Source organism: Scyliorhinus torazame, unplaced genomic scaffold, assembly GCF_047496885.1.
Source record: "Scyliorhinus torazame isolate Kashiwa2021f unplaced genomic scaffold, sScyTor2.1 scaffold_1124, whole genome shotgun sequence".
Lineage (NCBI taxonomy): Eukaryota > Metazoa > Chordata > Chondrichthyes > Carcharhiniformes > Scyliorhinidae > Scyliorhinus > Scyliorhinus torazame.
In genome coordinates this window covers 7,654-22,500 of record NW_027308851.1, presented here as the reverse complement: position 1 = coordinate 22,500, position 14,847 = coordinate 7,654, and the positions used below count along the sequence as shown (strand labels likewise).

The 14,847-nt window shown below is 55.5% G+C and overlaps 1 protein-coding gene across 1 annotated transcript in view; it reads left to right on the top strand.

Annotated features, from left to right (window-relative positions):
* The window catches only part of LOC140407064 (rap guanine nucleotide exchange factor 3-like), a gene marked incomplete at its 3' end in the record, with an annotated part of 28,982 nt that extends 15,544 nt beyond the window's left edge, over nt 1-13,438 (top strand). The window contains exons 6-9 of the mRNA XM_072494817.1: nt 5,135-5,222; nt 9,326-9,390; nt 11,224-11,278; nt 13,299-13,438. Coding sequence (XP_072350918.1) covers nt 5,135-5,222; nt 9,326-9,390; nt 11,224-11,278; nt 13,299-13,438 — 348 coding nt within the window. The remainder of the gene's footprint in view (nt 1-5,134; nt 5,223-9,325; nt 9,391-11,223; nt 11,279-13,298) is intronic.
* Nucleotides 13,439-14,847: the final 1,409 nt, after the last annotated feature.

Below are 14,847 nucleotides of genomic sequence, written 5' to 3'. Positions count from 1 at the left end.
GGGGAAAATTGGTGCACAGAGAGATCTGGGAGTTCAGGTCCATTGTACCCTGAAGGTGGCAACGCAGGTCGATAGAGTGGTCAAGAAGGCATACAGCATGCTTGCCTTCATCGGACGGGGTATTGAGTACAAGAGTCGGCAGGTCATGTTACAGTTGTATAGGACTCTGGTGAGGCCACAATTGGAATACTGCGTGCAGTTCTGGTCGCCACGTTACCAGAAGGATGCTGTAGAGAGGGTGCAGAGGAGGTTCACCAGGATGTTGCCTGGTACGGACGGCGCTCGCTATGAAGAAAGGTCGAGTAGATTAGGATTGTTTTCGTTGGAAAGACGGAGGTTGAGGGGGGACCTGATTGAGGTCCACAAAATTATGAGAGGCCTGGACAGGGTGGGTAGCAACAAGCTTTTTCCAAGAGTGGGGGTGTCAATTACAAGGGGTCCCGATTTCAAGGTGAGAGGGGGAAAGTTTAAGGGAGATGTGCGTGGAAAGTTTTTTTACGCAGAGGGTGGTGGGTGCCTGGAACACTTTGCCAGCGGAGGTGGTAGAGGCGGGCACGATAGCATCATTCAAGATGCATCTAGACAGATATATGAACGGGCGGGGAACAGAGGGAAGTAGATCCTTGGAAAATAGGCGACAGGTTTAGATAAAGGATCTGGGATCGGCGCAGACTGGGAGGGCCGAAGGGCCTGTTATTGTGCTGTAATTTTCTTGGTTCTTATTTATTAAAACAGACACGGGTCTGAATGGTAAAATATTTACGCAATTTATTTAAAGAATACTGGGTAACAGAAGTATTTTGATAAATGATACAGTTTGACAGATACAGTATAAGTGATGAGTTATCCTGTGACCTTCTTAACTACATCTCATTGCTTCAGCTACCAACATTCCATACTTACAACGACTCGTAGCCTCGGAATTCGATGCTCAAATCAAGAGGCTACTGCAGAAAATACGGAGGCTGGGGATTCAGGGTGATTTAGCAGTTTGGATCAGAAATTGGCTAGCTGGAAGAAGGCAAAGGGTGGTGGTTGATGGGAAGTGTTCAGACTGGAGTCCAGTTACCAGTGGTGTACCACAAGGATCTGCTTTGGGGCCACTGCTGTTTGTCATTTTTATCAATGACCTGGAGGCGGGCGCAGAAGGATGGGTGAGTAAATTCGCAGATGGCACTAAAGTCGGTGGAGTTGTGGACAGTGCGGAAGGATGTTACAAGTTACAGAGGGACTTAGATAAGCTGCAGCGCTGGGCTGAGAGGCGGCAAATGGAGTTTAATGCCGAAAAGTGTGAGGTGATTCATTTTGGAAGGAATAACAGGAAGACAGAGTACTGGGCTAATGGGAAGATTCTTGGCAGTGTGGATGAGCAGAGAGATCTCGGTGTCCATGTACATAGATCCCTGAAAGTTGCCACCCAGGTTGAGAGGGTTGTTAAGGAGGCATACGGTGTGTTAGCTTTTATTGGTGGAGGGATTGAGTTTCGGAGCCACAAGGTCATGTTGCAGCTGTACAAAACCCTGGTGCGGCCGCATTTGGAGTATTGCGTGCAATTCTGGTCGCCGCATTATAGGAAGGATGTGGAAGCTTTGGAAAGGGTGCGGAGGAGATTCACCAGGATGTTGCCTGGTATGGAGGGAAGATCTGATGAGGAAAGGCTGGAGGCTGTTTTCGTTAGAGCGAAGAAGGTGAAGAGGTGACTTAATTGAGGCATACAAGATGATCAGAGGATTGGATAGGGTGGACAGTGAGAGCCTTTTCCCTCGGATGGTGATGTCCAGCACGAGGGGACGTAGCTTTAAATTGAGGGGAGATAGATATAGGACAGACGTCAGAGGCAGGTTCTTTACTCAGAGAGTAGTAAGGGCGTGGAATGCCCTGCCTGCAACGGAAGTGGACTCGCCAACACTAAGGGCATTCGAATGGTCATTGGATAGACATATGGACGTTAAGGGAATAGTGTAGATGGGCTTTAGAGTGGTTTCACAGGTCGGCGCAACATCGAGGGCCGAAGGGCCTGTACTGCGCTGTGACGTTCCGTGTTCCGTGTTCTGTGTTCCACGAGTCGAGCTCGCAGTTTAAACACCCAGTAATATCCTAAACAGCTCTCCAAGCGAAACTCTAACTTTCGCAGCTGTGTTGTTTTTTTAACGCTCGGGGAGAGCTGGGGAGTTCAAGGGGAGTTTCAACACGGCCCCTGCTTCTGAGAAACAAGTTAACTCCCCACAGTTATTTCGAGCGAGGGACAGTCTCTCTCTCTCTTGGCTGGCAAGGCCTTAGAATCATAGAAGTTTACAGCATGGAAACAGGCCCTTCGGCCCAACCAGTCCATGCCGCCCAGTTTTGACCATTAAGCTAGTCCCAGTTGCCCGCACTTGGCCCATAACCGTCTATACCCATCTTACCCATGTAACTATCTAAATGCTTTTTAAAAGACACAATTGTACCCGCCTCTACTACTACCTCTGGCAGCCCATTCCAGACACTCACTACCCTCTGAGTGAAGAAATTGCCCCTCTGGGCCCTTCTGAATCGCTCCCCTCTCACCTTAAACCTATGCCCTCTAGTTTTAGACTCCCCTACCTTTGGGAAAAGATGTTGACTATCTACCTTATCTATGCCCCTCATTATTTTAGTGACCTCTATAAGATCACCCCTAAGCCTCCTACGCTCCAGGGAAAAAAGTCCCAGTCTATCCAGCCTCTCCTTATAACTCAAACCATCAAGTCCCGGTAACATCCTAGTAAATCTTTTCTGCACTCTTTCCAGTTTAATAATATCCTTTCTATAATAGGGTGACCAGAACTGCACACAGTATTCCAAGTGTGGCCGTACCAATGTCTTGTACAACTTCAACAAGACGTCCCAACTCCTGTATTCAATGTTCTGACCAATGAAACCAAGCATGCCGAATGCCTCCTTCACCACCCTGTCCACCTGCGACTCCACCTTCAAGGAGCTATGAACCTGTACTCCTAGATCTCTTTGTTCTATAACTCTCCCCAACGCCATACCATTAACTGAGTAGGTCCTGGCCTGATTCGATCTGCCAAAATGCATCACCTCACATTTATCTAAATTAAACTCCATCTGCCATTCGTCGGCCCACTGGCCTAATTGATCAAGATCCCGTTGCAATCCTAGATAACCTTCTTCACTATCCAACTATCCAACGCCTTAGTTGCAGGGAGGCGTAGCGGGGCACCGGTTCCTAAAGATACGAGGTTGATGTGGTGAGCTACATCACCGTAATACAATGCAATCCCGCCACCAACTCACCAAACAAACAAGAAAGCCACTCGACCATAATAATTAATGAACTTTGGACTCGAGGGGCGGGATTCTCCGATATCGGAGCGATGTCCGCCGACAGGCGCCAAAAATGGCGCGAATCAGTCCGGCATCTCGCCGACCCAAAGGTGCGGAATCCTCCGCATCTTGAGGGGCCGAGCCCCAACCTTGAGGGGCTAGGCCCGCGCCGGACTGATTTCCGCCCCGCCAGCTGGCGCGGAAATGACATCGCCAGGGGGCGCATGCGCGGGAGCGTCAGCGGCCGCTCACGGCATCCCCGCGCATGCGCAGTGGAGGGGGGGGGGGTCTCTTCCGCCTCCGCCGTGGTGGAGACCGTGGCGAAGGCGGAAGGGAAAGAGCGCCCCCACGGGCACAGGCCCGCCCGCGGATCGGTGGGCCCCCCGATCGCGGGCCAGGCCACCGTGGGGGCACCCCCCCCCCCGGGGCCAGATCGCCCGGGCCCCCCACAGGACCCCGGAGCCCGCCCGCGCCGCCTTGTCCCGCCGGTAAGGTAGGTGGTTTAATCCACGCCGGCGGGACAGGCATTCCAGCAGCGGGACTTCGGCCCATCGCGGGCCGGAGAATCGCCGGGGGGGGCCCCCGCCAACCGGCGCGGCGCGATTCCCCGCCCCCCGCCGAATATCCGGTGCCGGAGAATTTGGCAACCGGCGGGGGCGGGATTCACGCCAGCCCCCAGTGATTCTCCGACCCGGCGGGGGGTCGGAGAATCCCGCCCATGCATATAATTTGGACTTATTGTTTAATGATCACTGTTATCATAACTTGTACAGAGTATCACTCATCTACCTAGTTTGTTCAATTTTCTTTAACACTGTACAGAAAATATGTAACACGAAAAAAGGGGGGATGTGGTGATATGCATTACTGTAAGTACACAAGGGGTTAATGTACATACACTACACCTAGCTAGACACTAGAGGGAGCACCAGAGACATGACACACCGTCAACCAATAGGTCAGTAAGATAGGACACGACCAATGGGCAGTCACGATACACACAGCGGTGACACTACCACAGGAGGGCATTACACCAACCCATATAAAAGGACACAGCACACATGCTCAGCCTCTTTCCAGTGGAGACTCTCAGCGAGTACAGACACGGGGTTGATTGAACATCGCACCCACCACGTGGATGGTAGCAGACTGGTTCGTCAGTCTGAGTAGCGATAGCAGGATGAACAGGAGCGTCGAATCCAAGTGGGAGAATTGTGGATAGTTTAATAAACGTGTTGGAGCTACCTCCAAGTCTGAACCTTCCTTTGTCAGGGTGCACAGCGAGGGAGCCGCTAGATGCCACGTCAAGAGCACGACAAGAGAGTTGACACCTCCGGTAGCTATCTCCAGAAAATCACTAGCCTCCCTTTTTGGCAGTGTTTCCTGACAAGCAGTAGCCCCCCCATAGTGGCAAGGCCAATCTACAAGTGATATCCTCCCTTAGTTGTTGGCAGAGCGTTTGCCAGACAAGGCCACGAGACTTAATTAGTTCACTGCACCTGCACTCTTTCAAAGATAATACATAACAAAAAACATTATTGCGATAACTGCGATCAGTCATCAGTTTTTAATATCGGGTTAAATACATGACTTAATATCGCGTCAGGTCCGATCACCCTTTAAATTTAAGTGGATACCGCCACAGTGTCCCAATGTGAAAGGGTGTCGGAGGTGGTGAGCTCTCCCTCGCTGACCCTTGCGAGCTCTCCTTCGTTCTACTTGCGCAGCGGGACAGACGTACGGGGCCAGGAAAGGTTGGCAACACAGCGAGGCAGGCAGAGGAACAGCGATCACTCGTAACGAGCCTTTCCCTTTTGGCCGACAGGACCCCACACGCAACCACAGGGTCTACAGGCAGATCATCCGCAAGCTGAACACTCCGTTCCTCCCCTTCCTGCCGCTCCTTCTCAAAGGTGGGTTTCCGGCCGTTTCTAACCAGTTCTACTCCTGGCCCCAGGACAGGTACAGCACGGGGTTAGATACAGAGTAAAGCTCCCTCTACACTGTCCCCATCAAACACTCCCAGGACAGGTACAGCACGGGGTTAGACACAGAGTAAAGCTCCCTCTACACTGTCCCCATCAAACACTCCCAGGACAGGTACAGCACGGGGTTAGATACAGAGTAAAGCTCCCTCTACACTGTCCCCATCAAACACTCCCAGGACAGGTACAGCACGGGGTTAGATACAGAGTAAAGCTCCCTCTACACTGTCCCCATCAAACACTCCCAGGACAGGTACAGCACGGAGTTAGATACAGAGTAAAGCTCCCTCTGCACTGTCCCCATCAAACACTCCCAGGACAGGTACAGCACGGGGTTAGATACAGAGTAAAGCTCCCTCTACACTGTCCCCATCAAACACTCCCAGGACAGGTACAGCACGGGGTTAGATACAGAGTAAAGCTCCCTCTACACTGTCCCCATCAAACACTCCCAGGACAGGTACAGCACGGGGTTAGATACAGAGTAAAGCTCCCTCTACACTGTCCCCATCAAACACCCCCAGGACAGGTACAGCACGGGGTTAGATACAGAGTAAAGCTCCCTCTACACTGTCCCCATCAAACACTCCCAGGACAGGTACAGCACGGAGTTAGATACAGAGTAAAGCTCCCTCTGCACTGTCCCCATCAAACACTCCCAGGACAGGTACAGCACGGGGTTAGATACAGAGTAAAGCTCCCTCTACACTGTCCCCATCAAACACTCCCAGGACAGGTACAGCACGGGGTTAGATACAGAGTAAAGCTCCCTCTACACTGTCCCCATCAAACACTCCCAGGACAGGTACAGCACGGGGTTAGATACAGGGTAAAGCTCCCTCTACACTGTCCCCATCAAACACTCCCAGGACAGGTACAGCACGGGGTTAGATACAGGGTAAAGCTCCCTCTACACTGTCCCCATCAAACACTCCCAGGACAGGTACAGCACGGGGTTAGATACAGAGTAAAGCTCCCTCTACACTGTCCCCATCAAACACTCCCAGGACAGGTACAGCACGGGGTTAGATACAGAGAAAAGCTCCCTCTACACTGTCCCCATCAAACACTCCCAGGACAGGTACAGCACGGGGTTAGATACAGAGTAAAGCTCCCTCTACACTGTCCCCATCAAACACTCCCAGGACAGGTACAGCACGGGGTTAGATACAGGGTAAAGCTCCCTCTACACTGTCCCCATCAAACACTCCCAGGACAGGTACAGCACGGGGTTAGATACAGAGTAAAGCTCCCTCTACACTGTCCCCATCAAACACTCCCAGGACAGGTACAGCACGGGGTTAGATACAGAGTAAAGCTCCCTCTACACTGTCCCCATCAAACACTCCCAGGACAGGTACAGCACGGGGTTAGATACAGAGTAAAGCTCCCTCTACACTGTCCCCATCAAACACTCCCAGGACAGGTACAGCACGGGGTTAGATACAGAGTAAAGCTCCCGCTACACTGTCCCCATCAAACACTCCCAGGACAGGTACAGCACGGTGTTAGATACAGAGTAAAGCTCCCTGTACACTGTCCCCATCAAACACTCCCAGGACAGGTACAGCACGGGGTTAGATACAGAGTAAAGCTCCCTCTACACTGTCCCCATCAAACACTCCCAGAACAGGTACAGCACGGGGTTAGATACAGAGTAAAGCTCCCTCTACACTGTCCCCATCAAACACTCCCAGGACAGGTACAGCACGGGGTTAGATACAGAGTAAAGCTCTCTCTACACTGTCCCCATCAAACACTCCCAGGACAGGTACAGCACGGGGTTAGATACAGAGTAAAGCTCCCTCTACACTGTCCACATCAAACACTCCCAGGACAGGTACAGCACGGGGTTAGATACAGACTAAAGCTCCCTCTACACTGTCCCCATCAAACACTCCCAGGACAGGTACAGCACGGGGTTAGATACAGAGTAAAGCTCCCACTACACTGTCCCCATCAAACACTCCCAGGACAGGTACAGCACGGGGTTAGATACAGAGTAAAGCTCCCTCTACACTGTCCCCATCAAACACTCCCAGGACAGGTACAGCACGGGGTTAGATACAGAGTAAAGCTCCCTCTACACTGTCCCCATCAAACACTCCCAGGACAGGTACAGCACGGGGTTAGATACAGAGTAAAGCTCCCTCTACACTGTCCCCATCAAACACTCCCAGGACAGGTACAGCATGGGGTTTGATACAGAGTAAAGCTCCCTCTGCACTGTCCCCATCAAACACTCCCAGGACAGGTACAGCACGGGTTAGATACAGAGTAAAGCTGCCTCTACACTGTCCCCATCAATCACTCCCAGGACAGGTACAGCACGGGGTTAGATACAGAGTAAAGCTCCCTCTACACTGTCCCCATCAAACACTCCCAGGACGGGTACAGCACGGGGTTAGATACAGAGTAAAACTCCCTCTACACTGTTCCCATCAAACACTCCCAGGACAGGTACAGCACGGGGTTAGGTACAGGGTAAAGCTCCCTCTACACTGTCCCCATCAAACACTCCCAGGACAGGTACAGCACGGGGTTAGATACAGAGTAAAGCTCCCTCTACACTGTCCCCATGAAGCACTCCCAGGACAGGTACAGCACGGGGTTAGATACAGAGTAAAGCTCCCTCTACACTGTCCCCATCAAACACTCCCAGGACAGGTACAGCACGGGGTTAGATACAGAGTAAAGCTCCCTCTACACTGTCCCCATCAAACACTCCCAGGACAGGTACAGCATGGGGTTCGATACAGAATAAAGCTCCCTCTGCACTGTCCCCATCAAACACTCCCAGGACAGGTACAGCACGGGTTAGATACAGAATAAAGCTACCTCTACACTGTCCCCATCAAACACTCCCAGGACAGGTACAGCACGGGGTTAGATACAGAGTAAAGCTCCCTCTACACTGTCCCCATCAAACACTCCCAGGACAGGTACAGCACGGGGTTAGATACAGAGTAAAGCTCCCTCTACACTGTCCCCATCAAACACCCCCAGGACAGGTACAGCACGGGGTTAGATACAGAGTAAAGCTCCCTCTACACTGTCCCCATCAAACACTCCCAGGACAGGTACACCACGGGGTTAGATACAGAGTAAAGCTCCCTCTACACTGTCCCCATCAAACACTCCCAGGACAGGTACAGCACGGGGTTAGATACAGAGTAAAGCTCCCTCTACACTGTCCCCATCAAACACTCCCAGGACAGGTACAGCACGGGGTTAGATATAGAGTAAAGCTCCCTCTACACTGTCCCCATCAAACACTCCCAGGACAGGTACAGCACGGGGTTAGGTACAGAGTAAAGCTCCCTCTACACTGTCCCCATCAAACACTCCCAGGACAGGTACAGCACGGGGTTAGATACAGAGTGAAGTTCCCTCTACACTGTCCCCATCAAACACTCCCAGGACAGGTACAGCATGGGGTTAGATACAGAGTAAAGCTCCCTCTACACTGTCCCCATCAAACACTCCCAGGACAGGTACAGCACGGGGTTAGATACAGAATAAAGCTCCCTCTACACTGTCCCCATCAAACACTTCCAGGACAGGTACAGCACGGGGTTAGATACAGAGTAAAGCTCCCTCTACACTGTCCCCATCAAACACTCCCAGGACAGGTACAGCACGGGGTTAGATATAGAGTAAAGCTCCCTCTACACTGTCCCCATCAAACACTCCCAGGACAGGTACAGCACGGGGTTAGGTACAGAGTAAAGCTCCCTCTACACTGTCCCCATCAAACACTCCCAGGACAGGTACAGCACGGGGTTAGATACAGAGTAAAGCTCCCTCTACACTGTCCCCATCAAACACTCCCAGGACAGGTACAGCACGGGGTTAGATACAGAGTAAAGCTCCCTCTACACTGTCCCCATCAAACACTTCCAGGACAGGTACAGCACGGGGTTAGATACAGAGTAAAGCTCCCTCTACACTGTCCCCATCAAACACTCCCAGGACAGGTACACCACGGGGTTAGATACAGAGTAAAGCTCCAATTGTCTTTTTATTTGCAGATATGACCTTCATTCAGGAGGGCAATAAAACATTTGTAAATAATCTGGTCAACTTTGAGAAGATGGTGAGTCACCAAGAACCGTCCCGGGGGGAATGAGGGGAAATTGGATCAATAATGGAAGAGATGCGGGGGGGATAGGAGTACTAACTGGATAGCAGGGTGGGCTGAGGGAGCGCCGCACTGTGGGAGGGTCAGTGCTGAGGGAGCGCCGCACTGTGCGAGGGTCAGTGCTGAGGGAGCGCCGCACTGTGCGAGGGTCAGTGCTGAGGGAGCGCCGCACTGTGGGAGGGTCGGTGCTGAGGGAGCTCCGCACTGTGGGAGGGTCAGTGCTGAGGGAGCTCCGCACAGTGGGAGGGTCAGTGCTGAGGGAGCGCCGCACTGTGGGAAGGTCAGTGCTGAGGGAGCTCCGCACTGTGGGAGGGTCAGTGCTGAGGGAGCGCCGCACTGTGGGAGGGTCAGTGCTGAGGGAGCTCCGCACTGTGGGAGGGTCAGTGCTGAGGGAGCGCCGCACTGTGGGAGGGTCAGTGCTGAGGGAGCTCCGCACTGTGGGAGGGTCGGTGCTGAGGGAGCTCCGCACTGTGGGAGGGTCAGTGCTGAGGGAGCTCCGTACTGTGGGAGGGTCAGTGCTGAGGGAGCGCCGCACTGTGGGAGGGGTCAGTGCTGAGGGAGTGCCGCACTGTGGGAGGGTCAGTGCTGAGGGAGTGCCGCACTGTGGGAGGGTCAGTGCTGTGGGAGCTCCGCACTGTGGGAGGGTCGGTGCTGAGGGAGCTCCGCACTGTGGGAGGGTCAGTGCTGAGGGAGCGCCGCACTGTGGGAGGGTCAGTGCTGAGGGAGCGCCGCCCCGTGGGAGGGTCAGTGCTGAGGGAGTGCCGCACTGTGGGAGGGTCAGTGCTGAGGGAGCACCGCACTGTGGGAGGGTCAGTGCCGAGGGATCGCCGCACTGTGGGAGGGTCAGTGCTGAGGGAGCACCGCACTGTGGGAGGGTCGGTGCTGAGGGAGCGCCGCACTGTGGGAGGGTCAGTGCTGAGGGAGCGCCGCACTGTGGGAGGGTCAGTGCTGAGGGGAGTGCCGCACTGTGGGAGGGTCAGTGCTGAGGGAGTGCCGCACTGTTGGAGGGTCAGTGCTGAGGGAGCACCGCACTGTGGGAGGGTCAGTGCCGAGGGAGCGCCGCACTGTGGGAGGGTCAGTGCCGAGGGAGCTCCGCACTGTGGGAGGGTCAGTGCTGAGGGAGCGCCGCACTGTGGGAGGGTCAGTGCTGAGGGAGCGCCGCACTGTGGGAAGGTCAGTGCTGAGGGAGCACCGCACTGTGGGAGGGTCAGTGCTGAGGGAGCGCCGCACTGTGGGAGGGTCAGTGCTGAGGGAGCTCCGCACTGTGGGAGGGTCGGTGCTGAGGGAGCTCCGCACTGTGGGAGGGTCAGTGCTGAGGGAGCTCCGCACTGTGGGAGGGTCAGTGCTGAGGGAGCGCCGCACTGCGGGAGGCTCAGTGCTGAGGGAAGCGCGGCACTGTGGGAGGGTCAGTGCTGAGGGAGCTCCGCACTGTGGGAGGGTCAGTGCTGAGGGAGTGCCGCACTGTGGGAGGGTCAGTGCTGAGGGAGCTCCGCACTGTGGGAGGGTCAGTGCTGAGGGAGCGCCGCACTGTGGGAGGGTCAGTGCTGAGGGAGCGCCGCACTGTGGGAGGGTCAGTGCTGAGGGAGCGCCGCACTGCGGGAGGCTCAGTGCTGAGGGAGCGCCGCACTGCGGGAGGGTCAGTGCTGAGGGAGCGCCGCACTGCGAGAGGGTCAGTGCTGAGGGGGGTGCGTCAGGGGCGTTGAGGGTCGCTGAGGAGGCGGATAACGCTGGGGCGATCGCGACCGAGCCATTAATGCCGTTGTAACTGTTTTGCGTTTCTTGGAGTAGCGAATGATGGCTCGGGTCGTGAACCTGGTTCGACGATGTCGTTCTAGCCCTCACGGTGAGTTACCCGCGCAGCCGTCCCCCCCCCCCACCATTTCCCCCGGGAACCCTCAATCCCCTCACTGACCACGAACCTCTCCCTCCGACACACTCCGATGCCCCGGCCCCCCTACAGCTCTCTGTGGTATTGCGCAGATTCGAACCCCTTCCGAGCGAAGGGTTTCCTGCTCATCTCCGTCTCAAACAGGCCACCCCCCTCGCTCCGAGATGACATCTCCGGTCCCCGGCTCTCTGCGCAAGCCTACCCGTAGATTCTTGGAATATAGGCGACAGTTTTAGATAAAGGATCTGGATCGGCGCAGGCTGGGTGGGCCGAAGGGCCTGTTCCTGTGCTGTAATTCTCTTTGTTCCACCAGCTCCCTCCTCAAACCCTCCCTGCGAATCCCACGTGTTTCACTCAGAGCAACTCCCGTCCTTCTAAACTCCCAAGGGTGAGCTGTGAGGAGGATGCAGAGATACCTCAGTGCGATTTGGACAAGTTCAGTGGGCAGATTAGCGGCAGGTGCAGTTTAAGTCGGCTAAGTGTGAGGTCATCCACTTTGGTAGATAAAAAAGGAAGGCAGATTATTATCGGGACGGCTAGCGATTGAGAGGGGGGAGGGGGCAACGTGACCTCACAGTCTGAGGATTCAGGGTAAACCATTTGTGTGTAACAGGCTTGAGGAGGAGGGGCTGAATGGGATCCTCCTGTTCCTGTGTAACAGGCTTGAGGAGGAGGGGCTGAATGGGATCCTCCTGTTCCTGTGTAACAGGCTCGAGGAGGGGGCTGAATGGGATCCTCCTGTTCCTGTGTAACAGGCTCGAGGAGGAAGAGGGGGCTGAATGGGATCCTCCTGTTCCTGTGTAACAGGCTCGAGGAGGAGGCTGAATGGGATCCTCCTGTTCCTGTGTAACAGGCTCGAGGAGGAGGAGGAGGGGGCTGAATGGGATCCTCCTGTTCCTGTGTAACAGGCTCGAGGAGGAGGGGGCTGAATGGGATCCTCCAGTTCCTGTGTAACAGGCTCGAGGAGGGGGAGGTGCTGAATGGGATCCTCCTGTTCCTGTGTAACAGGCTCGAGGAGGAGGAGGAGACTGAATGGGATCCTCCTGTTCCTGTGTAACAGGCTCGAGGAGGGGGAGGTGCTGAATGGGATCCTCCTGTTCCTGTGTAACAGGCTCGAGGAGGGGGCTGAATGGGATCCTCCTGTTCCTGTGCAACAGGCTCGAGGAGGAGGAGGGGGCTGAATGGGATCCTCCTGTTCCTGTGTAACAGGCTCGAGGAGGAGGAGGGGGCTGAATGGGATCCTCCTGTTCCTGTGTAACAGGCTCGAGGAGGAGGGGGCTGAATGGGATCCTCCTGTTCCTGTGTAACAGGCTCGAGGAGGGGGCTGAATGGGATCCTCCTGTTCCTGTGTAACAGGCTCGAGGAGGAGGAGGAGGCTGAATGGGATCCTCCTGTTCCTGTGTAACAGGCTCGAGGAGGAGGGGGCTGAATGGGATCCTCCTGTTCCTGTGTAACAGGCTCGAGGAGGGGGCTGAATGGGATCCTCCTGTTCCTGTGTAACAGGCTCGAGGAGGAGGGGGCTGAATGGGATCCTCCTGTTCCTGTGTAACAGGCTCGAGGAGGGGGCTGAATGGGATCCTCCTGTTCCTGTGTAACAGGCTCGAGGAGGAGGCTGAATGGGATCCTCCTGTTCCTGTGTAACAGGCTCGAGGAGGGGGCTGAATGGGATCCTCCTGTTCCTGTGTAACGGGCTCGAGGAGGGGGCTGAATGGGATCCTCCTGTTCCTGTGTAACAGGCTCGAGGAGGAGGCTGAATGGGATCCTCCTGTTCCTGTGTAACAGGCTCGAGGAGGGGGCTGAATGGGATCCTCCTGTTCCTGTGTAACAGGCTCGAGGAGGAGGATGGGGCTGAATGGGATCCTCCTGTTCCTGTGTAACAGGCTCGAGGAGGAGAGGGCCTGAATGGCCCTAGACGTGATAGATGTGGGTCTCAGTTGACTGTGATATTTAAAACCTCGCCCCACCTCCCTTTCAGCGCCTGCGATGCCTCAGAAATCAACCTCAGACCGTCTCGATGTGGACTCCACGTTGGCACATCTATCGACCGGTGAGTTACGTGTGACTGGGGAAGCAGTCCCTAATTCTACCTCCATCACCCTCTCTTCCAACGCAGCCGTACGTCTCAACTCGCTTTTCTCACTCTCGGCTCTCGGAGGCTCTCTCGGAGTCTCGGACCCTCTCTCAGAGTCTCGGTCCCTCTCTCGGAGTCTCGGACCCCTCTCTCGGAGTCTCGGGACCCTCTCTCGGAGTCTCGGACCCTCTCTCGGAGTCTCGGGACCCTCTCTCTCGGAAGTCTCGGTCTCTCTCTCGGAGTCTCGGACCCTCTCTCGGAGTCTCGGACCCTCTCTCGGAGGTCTCGGGATCCTCTCTCGGAGTATCGGACCCTCTCTCTCGGAGTCTCGGTCTCTCTCTCGGAGTCTCGGACCCTCTCTCGGAGTCTCGGTCTCTCTCTCGGAGTCTCGGTCTCTCTCTCGGAGTCTCGGACCCTCTCTCGGAGTCTCGGACCCTCTCTCGGAGTCTCGGTCTCTCTCTCGGAGTCTCGGTCTCGGAGTCTCGGACCCTCTCTCGGAGGTCTCGGGACCCTCTCTCGGAGTCTCGGTGACCCTCTCTCGGAGTCTCGGACCCTCTCTCGGAGCTTCGAACCCTCTCTCGAGTCTCGGACCCTCTCTCGGAGTCTCGGACCCTCTCTCGGAGTCTCGGTCTCTCTCTCGGAGTCTCGGACCCTCTCTCGGAGTCTCGGACCCTCTCTCGGCGTCTCGGTCTCTCTCTCGGAGTCTCGGTCTCACTCTCGGAGTCTCGGTCTCTCTCTCGGAGTCTCGGACTCTCTCTCGGAGTCTCGGACCCTCTCTCGGAGTCTCGGACCCTCTCTCGGAGTCTCGGACCCTCTCTCGGAGTCTCGGTCCGGTCTCTCTCTCGGGTAGTCTCGGTCTCACTCTCGGAAGTCTCGGTCTCTCTCTCGGAGTCTCGGACCCTCTCTCGGAGTCTCGACCCTCTCTCGGAGTCTCGGACCCTCTCTCGGAGTCTCGGACCCTCTCTCGGAGTCTCGGACCCTCTCTCGGAGTCTCGGTCTCTCTCTCGGTCGGAGTCTCGTCTCACTCTCGGCTCCTCGGAGGCTCTCTCGGAGTCTCGGACCCTCTCTCGGAGTCTCGGACACTCTCTCGGAGTCTCGGGACCCTCTCTCGGAGGGTCTCGGACCCTCTCTCGGAGTCTCGGTCTCTCTCTCGGAGTCTCGGTCTCTCTCTCGGAGTCTCGGACCCTCTCTCGGAGTCTCGCTCCCTCTCTCTCGGTCTCTCTCTCTCGGTCTCTCTCCGGTCTCTCTCTCTCCGGTCTCTCTCTCTCTCTCTCTCTCTCTCTCTCTCGGTGTCTCGGTCTCTCTCTCTCTCTCTCGGTCTCTCTCTCTCTCTCTCTCTCGGAGTCTCGGACCCTCTCTCGGAGGTCTCGGACCCTCTCTCGGTGTCTCGGACCCTCTCTCGGAGTCTCGGACCCTCTCTCGGAGTCTCGGACCCTCTCTCGGAGTCTCGGAC